The sequence below is a fragment of the Pygocentrus nattereri genome, chromosome 18 (genome assembly GCF_015220715.1).
Source record: "Pygocentrus nattereri isolate fPygNat1 chromosome 18, fPygNat1.pri, whole genome shotgun sequence".
NCBI classification, from domain to species: domain Eukaryota; kingdom Metazoa; phylum Chordata; class Actinopteri; order Characiformes; family Serrasalmidae; genus Pygocentrus; species Pygocentrus nattereri.
Window position 1 is genome coordinate 17,729,094 of NC_051228.1, and position 21,241 is coordinate 17,750,334.

Sequence of the window (21,241 nt, forward strand, 5' to 3'; positions counted from 1 at the left end):
CAAAAACATCTCAAAAGTCAAATCACAATTTTGCAGCATGAATTAATGTAACGTCATTATATTAGTAGTGAACTATGCTGCCTGTCACAGCCCAGATACTAAGCATGTATTGGTCCAGTGGCTTGATATGGTCAACACCTGGTTGACTGTTAGCCACTGCTGGTCCACCCTCAGACCACCCAGATTATTGTCCTGTTTACAACATCTAATTAGTTTTTATCTCCACAAACTGATTTTAAATGCATGGAGGCTTTTATTTTTGAAAGTAAAACAAGAAAAATATTACAGGGGAAATTTTTAATAACTAGACCGGACATAAAATAATTTTGTTGACAACACGGTTGCTGATACTGTATTACAATAAAATGATTTACTAATTTACAGAGGACAATGAAAGAAAGAGTAAAGAAAAGAAATAATTGGACTGTGAGTGAAAAAGTAAAGTAAACAACATTTTACTCTGTTTAACCACTCTTTGGCCACCTGGAAAACGCTGAGCAAAAAGCCATTGGGCTGCTAGTTTTGCCATCAGTGGGCCAACAGTGGGCTCTATTGAGTAACACTGGCTTTGTCCTAAAGTTGGGACAGTATTTTTGGGGGGAAAGAAAATTTGTCTAGTCAGGATGTTTCTGTAATACTGTTTTCTGATCTGGAGTTAGGATAAGATCATGAACTGTTGTCCTGGAATAGGTTTTGTCCTAATGTCAGTCCTAACTGAAGTTGTCATGGATACTAAACACATAAGATTTCAATGTTAAGATGTTTCTGTAATTTGACCCCAGAGTAACAAACGGTCAGCTCATAGTGACCCTTCAGCTGCCCTTCATTCAGGAGAGTTTTTGAGCAGTGCTGCAGATACTCTTTACACTGTAAAGCCCTTCAGGATCCTGAACATGCCAGTTACTATTTAAACTCTTTTCCTCAGGAACGGAGGAACACAAGCTGGTCATCTTACCTTCAGGCTGTGCCCCCGTGCCACAGGTGGTCTTTCTTACTTATCAGTTTGAAATGGCTAAAGATCATGAAGATGAAGTTCATTCATACTTGACTACACCAGTGTCCATGTATTAACCATGTATTGGTCTCTGCTGTAGGAGGTTTCTGTGCTCAGCTGGCAGCAGGAGGTCTTAATTCCACCCCTTTCTTGTGTAGCGCTGGTGAGATTTGAGGTAAAATTCTGCTCTTCTCACAGATTAAATGCAAAGAAAGATTTTTTCCCACTAATATCTGATTAGTACTGCAGTCGCCCCTAAACACTTGATTCTCCTCTGTCCCTGTAGCAGCCCTGCCAAGCTTTGCACAGAGCAAACAGGATGTTTGCTTACACCTTCTCACAGCCACGTTTTGACAGCACGAAGGTTCGTTTCAGCTGATTATTTTGCCAATAATACACTTTTCAGCACAAACACTTCACTGACTTGTAGTTTGATTCTGAATGTGACGATGGTGAAGTTAATGAGATGTTTTCACGTGATTCCTGCAGTTGGTGGAGTTGAAGCTCCAACACAAGACCATCTGTGAGGGCCTGGAGTCTGAGCACTGGTGGGTGCTCAGCAACGAATTTTATCATTTGTTCCCGGAGGTGAGACTCAGTTCTTGGAGCAAGTTCATCATTTGATATATTCTGCCGTCTCTGTCTGTTTTACTGCCTTTTTATTTTAACTTCATGGTGTTCACTGATTTTACAGCTTCCTCCTCAGCACTTCGGTACTGTGGCTGCTGTGGCCTGCATCAAGGTAAAGCTATAATCTCATTTGGACTGCAAGACTTTTGCCACCAGATTGCCCATTTAGAAATTTTCATGAACATCTCATCTGCTCATTCAGCGCATTGGAACATCGATCAGCGAGGCGTCCATCTACCTTCGCACTGAATCAGTGGAGACATCACTGCAGAATGTTACTCTGGTTAGTACTTCATTGTGCGCTTCTGCAGTTTCAGTTAATAGATTGTAACATAGTAGTTCTGTAAAATCATGTCAAATATAAATTTAAGCATTTTCAGCATTTCTCTATGTGTGTTTTGCAGCAAACCAAAGTGTCGAAGACGCTGAGGATGGTATCCATTGGTTCAGATGGCTGTTGCAGGAGTCATCAGTCCAGCAACACACGGATTCTTGAGACGCCGGCACCGTTCACGGTTTCCAGGAAACCAAGAGGACCCCCACCAGGCTTCTAATCACTCTACACTTTAATATCATATATATTTTTACATTTCTTTATCATAGTAACTGTAGTTTTTGTAATGCAATTATGTTGTTTTTTCTAACATTTTGTGTGTGTGTGTGTGTGTGTGTGTGTGTTTTTTAGATGCAGTTTTCTGCATAACTAGGAGAGCCCCTGGATGTTTATCTCTGAGAGCATGACGGTGGATCATCACATCTACTCATCTCTAGACTGGAGACATGGTATGAAATTATGTTTATTTTAAAAGGGAATAAAAGTAATTACTATATTGCCTTACAACTCCCTTCATGTGCCCCTCCACCACAAAAGCATAAACAATTGTTTTAGTCCATGACGTTATCTCAGAACTACTGTGTATGTATGTATATGTACAGTGTATTTATAAACAACTCATGTAATAACCTTCTGTCAGAGAGCTTTAAGAGGCATTAAACTCAGACATCTGGTTCCACTGTGAACAGTTTGTCTAAAACAGTGCATTTCACATCAAACCTCTCTGAATCACTTTGGTTAAATCTGAACTTTTTCATTATAGAGAAATTTTAATTCAAATACTGACCAAACAGTACATCAGTAGATGAGAGTTATTTTGTAGTTATTTTGAGCTAATCTAATTCCTCTCTCAGAAGTAGAACCTGTATTTGTGTTTTAAGGTTAAAAGACAGAGATTCATAAACTCCATTCAGTGTAAATAACTGGGTAAAAGGCGAAAACACCTCTGAATTCAATATTTATGACTTTATCTGGAGCACTTTAGATCTCTCCCATCTGTTCTTTCCTCTCTGTTTAATATTCACAGATTCACAGAGACAATATTACATCTATTACATTTTATTGAACCATGTTTAGAATATCTTATGCCCTATTCAGTTGGGATTAGTTTTACATGTATAGGTGGGATAAAGTGACTTTTACTAGCGTTTCCCAGTGGTTTTAGTCCCATGTCAGTGATTTTTACCAACTTTTCGCTCCTGCATCAGTAAAGATTCTGATGCCTTTTATCTTCTGTAAAATGAGCCATAAAAATCACCTCAGGTTATATTAATCCTTTGTGACTCGAAATGTTGGTAAAACAGTATCGTATCTTCTGAAAACTCCACTCCCATCTTTGTGATTTAGCCTGAGATTTCTTGTCCTGTGTGAATCACTCATAAACATTACAGATGTCCTGAGGTGAACGGTCATTGCCCCACCTCCTCATGGAAAACTAAACCCGTCTGAATAGAGCTTTACTCTGTCTTTTACATTCTTTCTCAGTGTTCTTCATTCAGGGTCCCAGTGCATCATTCCTCCTGGATTAGAGGCTCTAGACAGCAGTGACTCGAACATGTCATCAAGAAACTCTGGACAAGAGGACTGTTCGGTTTCTGGACCAGATCAGAGGATGTACGTCAAAGGAAGCCTTGACAAGAAGTGCAGCAAGCGGCCTTCAGAGACTTCACCATCAGCCATCACTGGACTTTATCTTCAGCATTTAACTTCATCAGAAGCAGGATCACTATGGACATCGTCATTATTATCTTGGCCACAGACCCAGGACCATTAGAGACATCAGGACCCATGAAGAGAAAATCAGTGCCATCATCACCACTGGACATTGTCATCATCCGATTTTTGTCTTCATCAGTAGAAGCAGCATCACAGCTCCCATCATACACATCAAGATCTCAGTTATCATCATCATCATCATCCTAGCCATGGACTGAGTCAGAAGATGTTGCTTCATCTCATCATCAGACAACAAGCTACTAACCAGCTCAGAGGATTTTGTGTTTAAGCAGTGAATCTGCTTTGTGTAATGAACATGGACTCTTTCCTGAGATCCCACTAAAAGGCTTCCCAGCCTGGGTTCTAGACTGTTGGCTGTACTTACTGCTCTGCTGTTTATCTACAACTAACAGTTTGGCATCCATGCTCGGACTAATCATCATTCAAGTGGGATTTTCACTTGATTAAGTTAAAAAAATAAGCTAATAATTAATTATTGACAATCAAGAATAGTTCAAAGTTTCAGCAGCATATAATAATCTTTATTTCTGTTTTGTGAATTGTAATTACAGAATTTTTACAAACCCTAACAATATTTTTCACTGAAGTCTGAATTTATTTCAATGTTACAAATAACCTTGTTCTAATTTTTACCTACTGTCAAAATTATTTGAAAAATTCTCATCATAAAAAGATGAGGTGCATTTTTATGCCTGTGAGAATCTGTTCAATGTATTTATATTTGTTTCGTAGCTGCTATAAAAGGTATAAATTGATTTTAAACAAGATCAGTTTTTCCTCCAAGGTGATGTCAGGTGGTGGAACCAGGCATAAATAATAATAATAATTAATATTGAATCAAAATTATGACTAATTATAAAGTAGTCTTTGTTCTTGAACTTACATTTATACATGCATTTTATTTTAAATATATGAACATTATAAAAAAAATTGATGGTTTCCTGGGGTCAAATCACCTGACTGACAAACTGACAAATTACAGCTTTTATATTTTTACTCATGGAAAGGCTACTAACCTTTTTATTGCACCATGAAGGTCACTTTGGATCTTGTTTGGGTCACCACTCTTTTTTTAAGGACGTCAAAATAAAAGTCCTCTTCTGTTGGTTTTGCTACATGACAGCTCCTCATTTTCGTAAGTTTGATCATAATTGGATAAACAGCTTTTTCTTAATTTTAGGTTTAAGATTGAAAGTGTACATAAGGAATATCCAGGCAGTTCTACTAAACTGTTTTTATTGAGTTCAGGTAGTTTATCAACATAATTCAAAGCACGTAAATGAAGATTTTGGCATATTTGTGGAAACAGTTTAATTTACTATTAAATTGCTGTGTTTGTTAACACCGTTAGCTTAGCAGTCCTAGGGTCATCATCATATGCTGTGCCTTTAGAACCTCAGGACTTTCAAAACATGATTTAAGGTTTTACTTTGAATATTCATCATCGCTAAAAGACTAAAAGACACAGAAAACGTCTGTGTGAAGCTTAAACACTTTATTTTGCAATGACAAGTCACCATCTTCTGACGTAGCCACATGTTGTTCCACCCGGTCATGGAAAAAGACAACATAAAAATGTTTACAAGGTGTTGTAGAAACTATAGAGTTTTTCAGAGAAAACATGGTGTCCTGTTTTCAACAGCAACTCTTACGGCCCCTGGAAATGAAATTTGTTTCTTTCCCCACCGTATCCACATCCAACACCCCCCAAACAAATATAGTAACAGTAACATCTTTGAACAAAAATGCAAGAAAAAAACTTGAATTACAAGCTGTTCTGCATAATAAAGCAATCATGATGGTTTGTTTCTGTGAAGAACTCCTGATTTATTCTAATAAAACATTAAGACGGCGAGGTGGAAAAGAACTGTAAGGTAGAGTCTCTAGCCGGATTGGAGTCCATAATTCCTGTTTACTCAAAAACACATAAAAAGGTCAAAAAACAGAATCAGAGTCAGACACAGTCTAAAAAGTCAAAATAAAAAACAAAATCACAAAACAGCAGTGAAACCAAGGGGAGATCAAAAAGCAGAGTCAGAGAGTTCAGGAAAAAGGTCTCAGTAAAACAACAGGCGAGAAGAAACAAGGCTTGGTATGCAGATTAACTGGCATCACCTCACAGAGATCTAATGTGAGTGAAGGTCCTTATAAAGGGAGCTAAATGAGCTGCAGGTGAGACAGCTCAAGGTGTAACTAGGAAGCAAGTCAGTTCTCAGGTGAGGCTGACCTCTGGTGACAAAGGCGAATATTACATATTTACAACATTTCATATTTACTCACTGGGTGAGTGAGGGACTGAGTGTGTCTGTGTTTTGGTCACGCTGACTAAGTGCTCTTGTTACAGTGTGATGAGTGACAGGACGAACACCTGTTTTAAAATCCTTGAAATAACAGTTTGACTCTTAAACATCTGTAGTTTAACATTTAATAGAAACTATTATTTTATATTGAAGAAAACAACAAAGAAATGTCACGAATATGTCCACCCTATCAATGACAGTGAAAGGGGGGACAATTTTAGCTAAAGTTATCAAATGATTTTCCTGGATTTTCCTGTGCCACGCACCAAGCGGGAACTCAGGAGGTTCCTTGGGGTAGTGGGGTACTATCGTGGCTTCTGCAGAAATTTTTTGGATGTAGTTTTACCCTTGACAAACTTACTTCGTTCCTCCTGTGAATTTGTATGGTCCACGTCCTGTCATACCTCATTTGAATCTGTGAAAATGTTGCTCTGTAATGCTCCTGTGCTTTCTGCTCCAGATTTCTCACATCCTTTCAAGTTGGAAGTGGATGCCAGTGCGACGGGTGCTGGTGCGGTCCTACTACAAGAGGATTCGAGCGGTATTGACCATCCCGTGTGCTATTATTCAAAGAAGTTTTTAAAACATCAGCTTAATTATAGCACAATTGAGAGGGAAGCCCTGGCCTTACCGCTGGCATTACAGCATTTTGAGGTGTACGTGGGGTCTAGAGCTTTCTCGAGCTTAATGTGTTTGAATCACATGGTATGTTGATTTTGGTGGTGGGGGTGTTACGTTCTGTGTTTTGTAGGTCTGATCTGTTTTGTTTCTGGTCTGTTTTCAGGTCAGGTGTTTTGGTGGTGATTGGCTGCTCTGCTGAGTTGGCTGCTTGTTGCTCCGCCCAGTTGTGCAGTTTCTATTGGTTAGATCTGATGGCGTGAAATTTCAAAAGGGCCCTTTGTCTGGCAGTCGGGAGCTGCACCTTTCTTTTTCCTGTTTGAGCTGACATGTGCTACTCCAGTGGATGCCCACCAGCACAGACCAAATTTCTTGTTGTAAAATTATGATGTTTAGTAGGGGTGACCTGCCTTTTTTTGTTGGGACTTTTGCCTCTGTTTTTGGAAAAGAGTAGGCAGGGTAGTTTCTTTGTATTTTATATTCTTTGGGTTTTTTTTTTCAGGGTAAGTTAGACATCTTTTTTTTTTTTAGGTGATTTGTTTGTTGTTTTGGCCTGGGGTCATCCTGAAGCTTTTAAAATCCTGTTTTTTTTTTTTGTTTTTTTTTGTCATTTGTTCCAGAATTTAGTAAATCTTTAGAGCTGTTAAGAATAAATAAAACAATCTGCTCTACTTAGTTGTTTTTGTATTGTTTGTTTGGTCTGAGGCTGAGTGGGCACTCACTTAAAACTTTTGTGCGTCCTACCCCTAGAGGACGTAAGTTACCATGATCAGCACTACCAGGGTGTCCGCGGGGTTGTAAAAAGTATTAAAAGGTAGTAAATTCAGTTGGCCAAAATTAAGGCCATTAAAAATTACTTAAAAAGTAATAAGCTTCATCTGACGAGGTATTAAATTTTCGAACCCTCATCCAACTGCCTAGACGTTTTTGAATGTGTGTTAAGTGCAGGCCTTTCTCCTAAAATTCCTTAAATTAGATTTATTTTTATGTTGCTAGCAGTGATATGACGTGACCTGATGTTTGTTCTCGCACGCGCCAGTCAACTGCTCTCCCTACCCGGACTACTGCCAGCAGTTTTCCAAACGATAGCATCGTCAACAGGTGCTCAGATGCCAGACAGCAGCAGACCCAATGCCCAGTCACCACTGCCGCTACGTTGCGAGCTGTGGTGTTTGGGCCAAACGAAACACCACTCTTTCAGTTCTAACAAAGGCATTGGAGAGCTTTTTCGCAATATGTTTCCAGACTCCGACATGGCGAAATCCTCCGCGTTAGGCAAGAATAAAACTGCTTACTTTATCAAATTTGGTATTGCGCCGTGTTTCAAGAAGCAACTGGTGAAGACCATAAACAAAGCTCGGCCGTTCGTTCTAATTTTTGACGAGAGCCTCAACCAATCCTAAAAAAAAAAACAGATGGACATACATATTCGTTTTTTGGAGGATGGCTGTGTCAGGTCAAGATATTTTGGCTCAGAATTCCTGGGACATGCAACAGCTGATGACCTGCTGCAGCACATCAAAGTAAGTTTATTTTCTTATTAATCATTCCTGACTAGGCTTGGGCGATCAGTCTGATCGTAAGGTAACCAAAACGCTAGCGATGGCCATGGCAATGCTTTTAAATGGATGAATCGCCATCTCAATAAAATGTCACCTTGCTAGACAACGTTACTACTGTCATGTAAAATGAACATTTCAATCTCACGTTCGTTTGAAACAATATGCAAGTTGAAGTCCTGACGTGCTAGCGAGCTAGCTCGCATACTAGCCATACTCCCATTGTTACTCAGGCAAAATCGGTTGACGTGCTAACGTTAGCAAGCTAGCTATCTCGGTTAAGTGTCAACTATCTGTCTCGTGTATAAATATGGGAGCTGTTGGCGTCACACCCACGCAAAAAACATAGAATCGTATTCATAGAATTATATTTATATAATCTCACTGGTTATTTAGAGTAAATATTAGGACATCTAGCACTCCTATTCAGGAGACCGTAGCTAATTCCTGTTACAAAAAAGGCTGTGTTAGAGATGGCAATACGTCGATATTGCACTCTCACCTCAAAGTATGCCATTCTGCAACATAAGACAGTCATGGTAAACGTAAATACCGGCAGTCAAGAGTACACCGCGCTATGAAAAAATGTATACTGCCCAAGCCTTGTCCTGACATATCCATCTCTGTCAAATGTTACCCAACACCTGGCTCATGTTTTACTTAAGGATAATTATTCTTGTAAGTATAGGCTAATGTTGTCTAAATGTTCAATTTGAAACATACATTACTGTTTGTCTGTATATGCAGTTTACTTCGACAATAAGTGTTTATTCATCCAATCTTTCTTCTGTGTGATGATTCACAGGAATGTGTTGCACAGTTGAACATGAGGCAGCTTCTGTCGGTCGGAATGGATGGCCCCAATGTAAATTTTAAGTTCTTAGATCTCCCTCAAAAGGAGCATGCTGAGCTTCATGGAGGTGCTCAAGTGATAATGGTTGGGAGCTGTGGACTACATACACTCCACAATGCCATGAAGGCAGGCTTTATAGCCTGGCAACTTAATAAAAATATTTTGTAGGTATTAAAAAGGTATTAAATTCAATTTAAGAATCTCTGTATATACCCTGACTACTGTCTTCTAGGTTATATGCTGCATCATTCTCCACCCTATAACTAAGCCCCCGCTTGTCTATAACCTTTACTGTATCCACTATGTGCTCCAGAATCTGTCAATTCTTTCGTACCTATTCTTTTTTCGCAATTTGCTGTCTGCCACACATCAAGCTCTGTATGTTTGATTTGGTAGCCTGTAACAAAAATGCACAGTTTCATGTAAGAAACTTTTTCATGCTCTTCTATGTGCTGATGTACATGTTTTCAATCTGTCATGCCAGTAATGAATGAACTGTTGTCAGTGGACTTTCCGAATGCCATGCATACAAAGCAATACAGCGCATGCTTCTCCTGGCAGTATGTAAGCCACTTTCTACTGGTGCCGTCTTTGCACCAGAACACTTTCTTTGCCAGTGGGCAAGCTGCTTTTTGTTGAGGATGATACCTAAGGAACAAATTCAAATTATCCAGTGTGGGGCGAGTATAGTAGTTAATCTCTTTTTCTCTTTTTCTTTTTCTCTTTTTCTCTTTTTGTCTTGTACACTGTCATGTGTATCATCTTTTCTCTTCTCACTGACTGGCTCTTCTGTTGCTCTCTCCTCTTGTGTATCTTTCTCCTCAACCTCACTAACTGGCTCCTCTCTGCAGTTCTCTCTTCAATTTGCCTGACTGTGAGAGCTCAATCCCCTGAACTGTCCTGAACCTAAGGGACAATGTAGATGTCAACACATTATATTTAAATATTTTTTCTATTCATAGTTTCCAAGTAACTTACTACTGAAGTTAATTAGAATGACCATCCTATTACAAGGAAAACATCTTTTCTGCACTTTGGAATCAATAAAGTTCTATATATCAATCTATTGTGTTTAAAAAAATCTGTTTTATTTTATTATTTAATTGGGTTTTCCACATCTTGTCTCAGTAAACTTCTAAACACTGCTGGAATAAAGCCTGAACTTTTATAATTGTCTTAAACAAATAAGCCTGCCATCAGTTACTATGGACAAATATTTCTGAACGACAATAAGCACTGCTTAATCTTAAGGGCTCTCCTGTAGAGATAGGGTGAGAAGCTCGGCGATTCGGGAGAGGCTCAGAGTAGAGCCGCTGCTCCTCCATGTTGAGAGAAGCCAGTGGAGGTGGTTCGGGCATCTTGTAAGGATGAGGAGAAGGAGGTCTGGCCCTTTTTGCTTCAACTGCTGCCCACACGACCCGGACTCGGATAAGCAGATGATGATGGATGGATTAATCTCCTAAATTAAACTCTCCGTGTCCACCTTGAGGATCAGAGACTAATGGTACTGTCTCAAATAACTTCCTTTGCCCTATGAACAATGTTGGACAAGAAATGGCAGAATCTCCACCCAAACAGTGCAAAATACGTCTGATCAAAAGCCACTTATATGCAGGAATAGTTTATATAACCCCATATTTAACATTTAATGACGGTTTATTGAAATGTTTTTCATTTTTAAGTAGTGTTCTAGGTAGGGTATAGGCGTCATTTGAGACAGGGCCTTCTCATGCGTGACTGCACGAACGGGCAAACATAGTTAGCAAGCTAGCTGACGAAGCAAAGGCACTCTGGACATTACCTCTGTATTTTGCTCGTCCTCAGTCCGACAGCTGAGCAATTCATCCAGTTTCATGCATTTTCCTGCGTCTCTTTTTAGTTTTTTCTTTTTTTTTTTTATCTCATGCCTTTTCAGCCCCTCCTTTGTGCTTTTTCGACGTTGTCTCCATTTTGCCTTAATTACTAACGTGGGTTCTTTTTTCGTTTTTTTTTTTTTAAACTGCTCACAGTTGTTGTGATTACATTTTAGGCTGGGGTTGGCGGCTTGTCTGTGGTTGGCTAATGGCCATGCACTGTGGACCAATTCACATTTTGATATTAGAATACTTAAATCGGGTTCAATTTTTAGCTCTCCACACACAGAGCGGCACACACACAGATCGGCCCCCCGGGAATTGTCGGGAATTGTCCCGGTACTCCCTATGGCCAGTTCATCCCTGACACCAATGTAAACCTTTGTTCACATTGAATCTCAAACTGAATCTCAAAAAAGGTTTTTCAGTAGTCATGAAAGGGCCATTGACCTTGGCTTTGAACATAAAGTTCACTTGGGGTCTCTTTTGGGTCACAACTCTTTCTTAAGAACATGTTAGAATAAAAGTCCTCTTAATTTTGCTGCATCATATGACACCTCATTTTTGTAGGTTTATCAAAATTTTACATGCAACTTCTAACCAGATGACAATGTAGTTCCAGTTTAAGATTAAATGTGTAAATATATCCATGTAGTTCCACTAAACTGTTTTATAAACATGTTTATGCTCTGATTTGATTCCACTTGTAGAGCTATTTTACAGTAAATACAGTATAAAACACCTTTACACAGAGCTACTGTGTTAATCTAGAACTGTGTTTTACAAAGAGGTGGTTCTGCAGGTGATGTGAAAGTGTGTCAAAGACAAAAAAGCCTGATCAAGTTCAGCTTGTGACTGACACCCATCCAGGGTTCCCTTTATTGTACAAGAGTCCAAGCATTTTAATATGTTAGTGTTTCATTGGTTTAGATTACCCTCAAAATGGGGACAGTTATTTGGGAAAGATGCACTGCTGGTGAAAAGTTTAGGCAACAAGCAGCTCTTCAACTCAGTAAATGAGTAGTTAACGTATCTGCCTTAGACTGCATCGTGATCAGAGCTACGTGTCTGCTGAATTAGTGACAAATCAAGACACTGATGGGACTTCACTGAGCTGAGGTGAGATGTGAAGTATAATGGACTGTATGTTACAAACACTGTTGTCACATAACATAAACATGTTTTGAACTAAAGAACGTTACCAAGGTGAAAGAACGTTCCATAGAACCCCGAAGAGGCTGAAAGTCTAAAATCGTTCAGTCGTTCACCGACACCCAAACGATCAAGCTGCTTTCTCTTGAGTTCTCACTCACGACGAACCACCGGACTCTGCTTTAAGATGAAGCTTCCTGCGTTCATCTTCAGCGCTCAGCTGCGGCCAGCGGTTCTTTGTGCCGCTGGCATCTCAGCAGCAGCTGTAACGTCTGCTTTTCTTTTTTACAGGTGGCGGCGGATCCAGGACGGACAGCGGACGACGAGGGACGAACATGCAGCGACCCAGACGGACGGCTGCGACGGTGAGTTAGCGAGCGGATATTTCTGCCAGCATAGAGCGCTAAGAGAGACACCTGATGTAGAAAAACGGCCGGAGAGAGAAACTTAGTGCTGCTGGTCCCGACAGCGAGTTCTGAGCTGCAGCAGCTACAGCTGACGGCCTGTTTCAGTATAAAACAGGTCTGAAGGGGTTTTGGGGATGAAGGCTTTTAAAAAATGCACTTTTTATTTAAGTTACTGGTTGAAGACTTTAACAGGCCGAGACTGGGTGATACGGAGGGATCACGTGATCTGATTCACACCAAGAGCTCACTAATGTCCGTTTTTCACACTCAGCAGCCCGAACCGAGCCGGTATTTAAAACTTAACGGAGAAGCTGACTAACTACTGCAGCTTTCTGCTCTCTTATTCACTTATTTTACAGATTTGAGTTTTGTTTTGTGTCAGTAACGTTAGCTAACTTTAGCCTAAAGCTAATCAGTTGGTGTTACCTAGCAACAGACGACACGTGCGCAGCCGGAACGACTTCGTGACAATAATGTGAAAAATGTCAGTCAGTTTGTCTGATAGCTGCAGTTACTGATGTGAAAAGGTCCAAACTAAAGTGTGATAAACTGGAAGTTGTGAATGTAGTGAAAGCGCTCGGCGCTGTTTATCAGAGCGGTGTCAGTTTCTGGTTCCCAGACGTTTTTAACCAGCAGCGCTAACGTTGTTCCTCCTAATAAACAGACACTCGACCAGCTCTGTCTCCTCATTATTCACCACCATCACTGAAATATCTTATTAGGCGAGTTTTCATCAACATTAACACACAAAGTCCATAAGAGGAGACGGTGTAGATCGAGTCTGCAGTGTCTGGGATTTTTAAATGCACATTCATAAAAACAAAAACATCTCAAAAGTCAAATCACAATTTTGCAGCATGAATTAATGTAACGTCATTATATTAGTAGTGAACTATGCTGCCTGCCACAGCCCAGATACTAAGCATGTATTGGTCCAGTGGCTTGATATGGTCAACACCTGGTTGACTGTTAGCCACTGCTGGTCCACCCTCAGACCACCCAGATTATTGTCCTGTTTACAACATCTAATTAGTTTTTATCTCCACAAACTGAAAGAAAATTTGTCTAGTCAGGATGTTTCTGTGATACTGTTTTCTGATCTGGAGTTAGGATAAGATCACGAACTGTTGTCCTGGAATAGGTTTTGTCCTAAAGTCAGTCCTAACTGAAGTTGTCATGGATACTAAACAGATAAGATTTCAATGTTAAGATGTTTCTGTAATTTGACCCCAGAGTAACAAACGGTCAGCTCATAGTGACCCTTCAGCTGCCCTTCATTCAGGAGAGTTTTTGAGCAGTGCTGCAGATACTCTTTACACTGTAAAGCCCTTCAGGATCCTGAACATGCCAGTTACTATTTAAACTCTTTTCCTCAGGAACGGAGGAACACAAGCTGGTCATCTTACCTTCAGGCTGTGCCCCCGTGCCACAGGTGGTCTTTCTTACTTATCAGTTTGAAATGGCTAAAGATCATGAAGATGAAGTTCATTCATACTTGACTACACCAGTGTCCATGTATTAACCATGTATTGGTCTCTGCTGTAGGAGGTTTCTGTGCTCAGCTGGCAGCAGGCGGTCTTAATTCCACCCCTTTCTTGTGTAGCGCTGGTGAGATTTGAGGTAAAATTCTGCTCTTCTCACAGATTAAATGCAAAGAAAGATTTTTTCCCACTAATATCTGATTAGTACTGCAGTCGCCCCTAAACACTTGATTCTCCTCTGTCCCTGTAGCAGCCCTGCCAAGCTTTGCACAGAGCAAACAGGATGTTTGCTTACACCTTCTCACAGCCACGTTTTGACAGCACGAAGGTTCGTTTCAGCTGATTATTTTGCCAATAATACACTTTTCAGCACAAACACTTCACTGACTTGTAGTTTGATTCTGAATGTGACGATGGTGAAGTTAATGAGATGTTTTCACATGATTCCTGCAGTTGGTGGAGTTGAAGCTCCAACACAGGACCATCTGTGAGGGCCTGGAGTCTGAGCACTGGTGGGTGCTCAGCAACGAATTTTATCATTTGTTCCCGGAGGTGAGACTCAGTTCTTGGAGCAAGTTCATCATTTGATATATTCTGCCGTCTCTGTCTGTTTTACTGCCTTTTTATTTTAACTTCATGGTGTTCACTGATTTTACAGCTTCCTCCTCAGCACTTCGGTACTGTGGCTGCTGTGGCCTGCATCAAGGTAAAGCTATAATCTCATTTGGACTGCAAGACTTTTGCTACCAGATTACCCGTTTAGAAATTTTCATGAACATCTCATCTGCTCATTCAGCGCATTGGAACATCGATCAACGAGGCGTCCATCTACCTTCGCACTGAATCAGTGGAGACATCACTGCAGAATGTTACTCTGGTTAGTACTTCATTGTGCGCTTCTGCAGTTTCAGTTAATAGATTGTAACATAGTAGTTCTGTAAAATCATGTCAAATATAAATTTAAGCATTTTCAGCATTTCTCTATGTGTGTTTTGCAGCAAACCAAAGTGTCGAAGACGCTGAGGATGGTATCCATTGGTTCAGATGGCTGTTGCAGGAGTCATCAGTCCAGCAACACACGGATCCTTGAGACGCCGGCACCGTTCACGGTTTCCAGGAAACCAAGAGGACCCCCACCAGGCTTCTAATCACTCTACACTTTAATATCATATATATTTTTACATTTCTTTATCATAGTAACTGTAGTTTTTGTAATGCAATTATGTTGTTTTTTCTAACATTTTGTGTGTGTGTGTGTGTGTGTGTGTGTGTGTGTGTGTCTTTTTTAGATGCAGTTTTCTGTGTAACTAGGAGAGCCCCTGGATGTTTATCTCTGAGAGCATGACGGTGGATCATCACATCTACTCATCTCTAGACTGGAGACATGGTATGAAATTATGTTTATTTTAAAGGGGAATAAAAGTAATTGTTCAAATTTTCTGCATGACTGAATCATTGCAGTGTAAACAAAGTCATTCAGAGTGGTGTGATGTGAAATGGTTCATTGTAGAGAAATGCGAAGGTTTAGATTTCTTTATATCGCTGCTGATACACACCAGGGTTTGTGATGTCTACAGTGCAAATGTAGGCATTTTATTTACCATCCAAAGTAGGAAACCTACACAAGTTTTATATCTAATCTTTGTGACAGTAAAACAGTTGCATACCTATAAAAATAAGATTTCATTAGGGACTATATTGCCTTACAACTCCCTTCATGTGCCCCTCCACCACAAAAGCATAAACAATTGTTTTAGTCCATGACGTTATCTCAGAACTACTGTGTATGTATGTATATGTACAGTGTATTTATAAACAACTCATGTAATAACCTTCTGTCAGAGAGCTTTAAGAGGCATTAAACTCAGACATCTGGTTCCACTGTGAACAGAGTTTGTCTAAAACAGTGCATTTCACATCAAACCTCTCTGAATCACTTTGGTTAAATCTGAACTTTTTCATTATAGAGAAATTTTAATTCAAATACTGACCAAACAGTACATCAGTAGATGAGAGTTATTTTGTAGTTATTTTGAGCTAATCTAATTCCTCTCTCAGAAGTAGAACCTGTATTTGTGTTTTAAGGTTAAAAGACAGAGATTCATAAACTCCATTCAGTGTAAATAACTGGGTAAAAGGCGAAAACACCTCTGAATTCAATATTTATGACTTTATCTGGAGCACTTTAGATCTCTCCCATCTGTTCTTTCCTCTCTGTTTAATATTCACAGATTTCAGACAATATTACATCTGTTACATTTTATTTAACCATGTTTAGAATATCTTAAGCCCTATTCAGTTGGGATTAGTGGAGGTGGGATAAAGTGACTTTTACTAGCGTTTCCCAGTGGTTTTAGTCCCATTTCAGTGATTTTTACCAGCTTTTCACTTCTGTATCAGTAAAGATTCTGATGCCTTTTATCTTCTGTAAAATGAGCCATAAAAATCACCTCAGGTTATATTAATCCTGTGTGACTCGAAATGTTGGTAAAACAGTATCGTATCTTGTGAAAACTCCACTCCCATCTTTGTGATTTAGCCTGAGATTTCTTGTCCTGTGTGAATCACTCATAAACATTACAGATGTCCTGAGGTGAACGGTCATTGCCCCACCTCCTCATGGAAAACTAAACCCGTCTGAATAGAGCTTTACTCTGTCTTTTACATTCTTTCTCAATGTTCTTCATTCAGGGTCCCAGTGCATCATTCCTCCTGGATTAGAGGCTCTAGACAGCAGTGACTCCAACTGTCATCAAGAAACTCTGGACAAGAGGACTGTTCTGTTTCTGGACCAGATCAGAGGATGTACGTCAAAGGAAGCCTTGACAAGAAGTGCAGCAAGACCTTCAGAGACTTCACCATCAGCCATCACTGGACTTTATCTTTAGCATTTAACTTCATCAGAAGCAGGATCACTATGGACATCGTCATTATTGTCTTGGCCACAGACCCAGGACCATTAGAGATATCAGGACCCATGAAGAGAAGATCAGTGCCATCATCACCACTGGACATTGTCATCATCCGATTTTTGTCTTCATCAGCAGAAGCAGCATCACAGCTCCCATCATACACATCAAGATCTCAGTTATCATCATCATCATCATCATCATCCTAGCCATGGACTGAGTTAGATGTTGCTTCATCTCATCATCAGACAACAAGCTACTAACCAGCTCAGAGGATTTTGTGTTTAAGCAGTGAATCTGCTTTGTGTAATGAACATGGACTCTTTCCTGAGATCCCGCTAAAAGGCTTCCCAGCCTGGGTTCTAGATTGTTGGCTGTAGTTACTGTTCTGCAGTTTATCTACAACTAACAGTTTGGCATCCATGCTCGGACTAATCATCATTCAAGTGGGATTTTCACTTGATTAAGTTAAAAAAAAAATAAGTTAATAATTAATTATTGACAATCAAAAATAGTTCCAAGTTTCAGCAGCATATAATAATCTTTATTTCTGTTTTGTGAATTGTAATTACAGAATTTTTACAAACCCTAACAATATTTTTCACTGAAGTCTGAATTTATTTCAATGTTACAAACAAATAACCTTGTTCTAATTTTTACCTTCTGTCAAAATAAAAGTCCTCTTCTGTTGGTTTTGCTACATGACAGCTCCTCATTTTCGTAGGTTTGATCATAATTGGATATACAGCTTTTTCTTCATTTTAATTTTTCTTTTTTCTTTAGGTCTTAAACCTTAGATAGAACTGTGCTAAAGCTACATACCTGCATGTTGACATTTTACAGCACACTCCTGCATTAAATCCTCCCAGAGTTTAAAGAAGGAATAATACTGAAAAGCAGGACATTATGCAGATGATAATGTAGTTCCAGTTTAAGATTGAAAGTGTACATAAGGAATATCCAGGCAGCTCTACTAAACTGTTTTTATTGAGTTCAGGTAGTTTATCAACATAATTCAAAGCACGTAAATGAAGATTTTGGCATATTTGTGGAAACAGTTTAAGTCACTATTAAATTGCTGTGTTTGTTAGCACCGTTAGCTTAGCAGTCCTAGGGTCATCATCATATGCTGTGCCTTTAGAACCTCAGGACTTTCAAAACATGATTTAAGGTTTTACTTTGAATATTCATCATCGCTAAAAGACTAAAAGACACAGAAAACGTCTGTGTGAAGCTTAAACACTTTATTTCGCAATGACAAGTCACCATCTTCTGACGCAGCCACATGTTGTTCCACCCGGTCATGGAAAAAGACAACATAAAAATGTTTACAAGGTGTTGTAGAAACTATAGAGTTTTTCAGAGAAAACATGGTGTCCTGTTTTCAACAGTAACTCTTACGGCCCCTGGAAATGAAATTTGTTTCTTTCCCCACCGTATCCACATCCAACACCCCCCAAACAAATATAGTAACAGTAACATCTTTGAACAAAAATGCAAGAAAAATGAATTACAAACTGTTCTGCATAATAAAGCAATCCTGATGGTTTGTTTCTGTGAAGAACTCCTGATTTATTCTAATAAAACATTAAGACGGCGAGGTGGAAAAGAACTGTAAGGTAGAGTCTCTAGTCGGATTGGAATCCATAATTCCTGTAATTACTCAAAAACACATAAAAAGGTCAAAAAACAGAATCAGAGTCAGACACAGTCTAAAAAGTCAAAATAAAAATCAAAATCACAAAACAGCAGTGAAACCAAGGGGAGATCAAAAAGCAGAGTCAGAGAGTTCAGGAAAAAGGTCTCAGTAAACCAACAGTGGAGAAGAAACAAGGCTTGGTATGCAGATTAATTGGCATCACCTCACAGAGATCTAATGTGAGTGAAGGTCCTTATAAAGGGAGCTAAATGAGCTGCAGGTGAGACAGCTCAAGGTGTAACTAGGAAGCAAGTCAGTTCTCAGGTGAGGCTGACCTCTGGTGACAAAGGCGAATATTACATATTTACAACATTTCATATTTACTCACTGGGTGAGTGAGGGACTGAGTGTGTCTGTGTTTTGGTCACGCTGACTAAGTGCTCTTGTTACAGTGTGATGAGTGACAGGATGAACACCTGTTTTAAAATACTTGAAATAACAGTTTGACTCTTAAACATCTGTAGTTTAACATTTAATAGAAACTATTATTTTATATTGAAGAAAACAACCAAGAAATGTCACGAATATGTCCACCCTATCAATGACAATGAAAGGGGGGACCATTTTAGCTAAAGTTATCAAATGATGAACACATGGCTGACCTACAGCTGCAGACCCATTGAAATGTTCAAGACCACCTTGTTTTGTTTCAAAGATCAATTTTGATATTCTAAAATTATTTTAATCAACTCAATATTTCAACGTGACATGGTGGACATCTTCAGTTTGACCTCAGCTAATTATATAAAAAATGTGAGAAATAAAGTTGAATTGATTTCTATATTTACTGAACGTGCAGCAGGTCTTCAGTCCATTGAAGACAATATGACTGGTGTGATGTCACTAATGTCTAAGGTCACTTTCTCAAAGGGTCACATATCCCAAGATGACAGATTTGAAAGCAAATCTTGAACATGTGTGAACATCTTATTAATTTCATGAATAATCTAAATGTCTAAAATATTAACAAACATCTTTAAACCTTCAAGAAAATCTAGAAATTTTAAAAAGACAACTTCACAATGAGCACCTCAGACATGTCAAAATTCTCCACATAAAAGAAAACGAATGTTATAAAATGTACAAAATGTACTTTAAAGTGAAGGTTATCATTCGTATATATTCATAATATATGAAATCGTAAGAAATTGAAACTATGCTGGGACACTGAAGGCTCATTACATTTACATTGATGAATAATTATGATATTTATCCATATTATTCCTTGAAAAGGACCCTTTTTAAAATCTGACTATGTACGGACAGAAACTATTTGGAGGAAAGCATAATCAGACGTTTTTGTTCATGGAGGAGGTGAAACATTAGGTGAGGTGAGAATTAAGGACAGTTTGAAAGAACTGGTTCAGTAAAGTCAATGAAACCTAACATCAAAATTAACAAGCTATAAAAAGTGCTCAGTGTTTTCACTGTTCATCTCCATCTTCTCTTTGACTGTCTTTTGGAGACAATGTCCTGTAAAACACAGCATTGAATGTTTGTGAACGTAGGCACATTTTTGTAAAATTTCTTTTACTGTATTTTTATTTAACCAACTTTTGAGATGTTTTTTCTTCAGAATTCATAATTTATTGAGAGTATTTTAAGCGACATTCCACAGATTTACAAGTTTCAGACTTGCCTGCTTTGACTTCAATAAAACTGTACTGAACGATCATTTGGGGGTCAGAGCAGATGTGTAAAGGTTAGGAGTGTGTGACAAATTCATATTTTGCATCAACAATATTGAAGAACAGAGTTATCGTACAGTTTAATGTTCAGAATGTCAAGCGCAGTTCCCATTTGCACCAGAGGGGGTGACAAAAACGCCTCTTTCTGCTTACTGTAAAGAATTGTGAGTAAAGTGGATATTTCTCACAACTAAGAACAAACATGCTCCCTGGAAAATTCTTGTAAGAAAATGAAAACAATAAACAGCTCAAAGATGGCTGTGTCGACATAAAACAGACAGGACAACTGCAGCTTTCTTCATACAAACTAATCTGCAGAATAACTGCAGAAATCAAAGAAATGACTCATCAGATAAGAAGGACAACAAGCTGACAGGCTAACAAGCTAAAGTTAGCAATGGAGCTACCTGGCTATTAGGGCTGGTGTTCTGATGAATTGTGCTACCTTGTCAAAATGTTCTACGGTACGACACATTTTCAGGTAGCGATCTACAAACTGTAGGTATGATATTTTGGTAGTTTAAATTACAGTATCAGACAATGCTACCTGCACTGAAATGTGTAGGTAGGAAAATTTGATAGCTTAAAACTCATTATCAGAAAACGTTACCAGCATTAAAACAATAACTAGGATTTTTTATATTATATATAAAATATTGCCTAAATCACCTTATCATGGAGCAGTAATATTCAGCTGAGTCTGCACCGAATTAACATTAAAAACAATAAAACGTTTGAAACATTAAGCTACTATGCTACAGTAATGATACACGTGTGCTCAGTAGGACCACTCGATAGGCAGAGGTGGATGAAGTACACAAATCATGTACTTGAGTTAAAGTAGAGAGACCCAAGGTAAAATATTACACCAGTAAAAGTAGAAGTCCTTACTCTAGACCTCAACTTGAGTAAAAGTACAGAAGTATTTGCCTTCAAATGTACTTAAGTATCGAAAGTAAAAGTAGTAAAAGATTAATTATGGCTCTGATGTCCTGTTATCATTTTTATAACAAGACTCGCTTTATGA

General features: G+C 38.9%; 1 protein-coding gene and 1 long non-coding RNA gene across 3 annotated transcripts; both read left to right on the forward strand.

Moving 5' to 3' along the window:
- The first annotated feature begins 1,517 nt into the window (after positions 1 to 1,517).
- Positions 1,518 to 1,842, forward strand: LOC119265956. The gene is made up of 3 exons (XR_005131788.1): positions 1,518 to 1,582; positions 1,689 to 1,736; positions 1,827 to 1,842. It is a non-coding gene; the product is annotated as an uncharacterized LOC119265956 (long non-coding RNA).
- A 5,978-nt stretch (positions 1,843 to 7,820) lies between these two features.
- LOC119266056 lies at positions 7,821 to 17,336 on the forward strand. 2 transcript variants are annotated; one of them, XM_037547646.1, is made up of 10 exons: positions 7,821 to 8,136; positions 12,322 to 12,395; positions 13,814 to 13,869; positions 13,983 to 14,057; positions 14,169 to 14,246; positions 14,372 to 14,470; positions 14,577 to 14,624; positions 14,715 to 14,795; positions 14,917 to 15,305; positions 16,610 to 17,336. In XM_037547646.1, the coding sequence occupies exons 1-9, from the start codon at positions 8,057 to 8,059 to the stop codon at positions 15,064 to 15,066; spliced, it is 741 nt and encodes a 246-aa protein (XP_037403543.1). In that variant the 5' UTR covers positions 7,821 to 8,056; the 3' UTR covers positions 15,067 to 15,305; positions 16,610 to 17,336. The 2 variants fall into 2 exon arrangements, with proteins under 2 accessions (XP_037403543.1, XP_037403544.1); XM_037547647.1 differs by having other exon boundaries at positions 14,172 to 14,246.
- Positions 17,337 to 21,241: the final 3,905 nt, after the last annotated feature.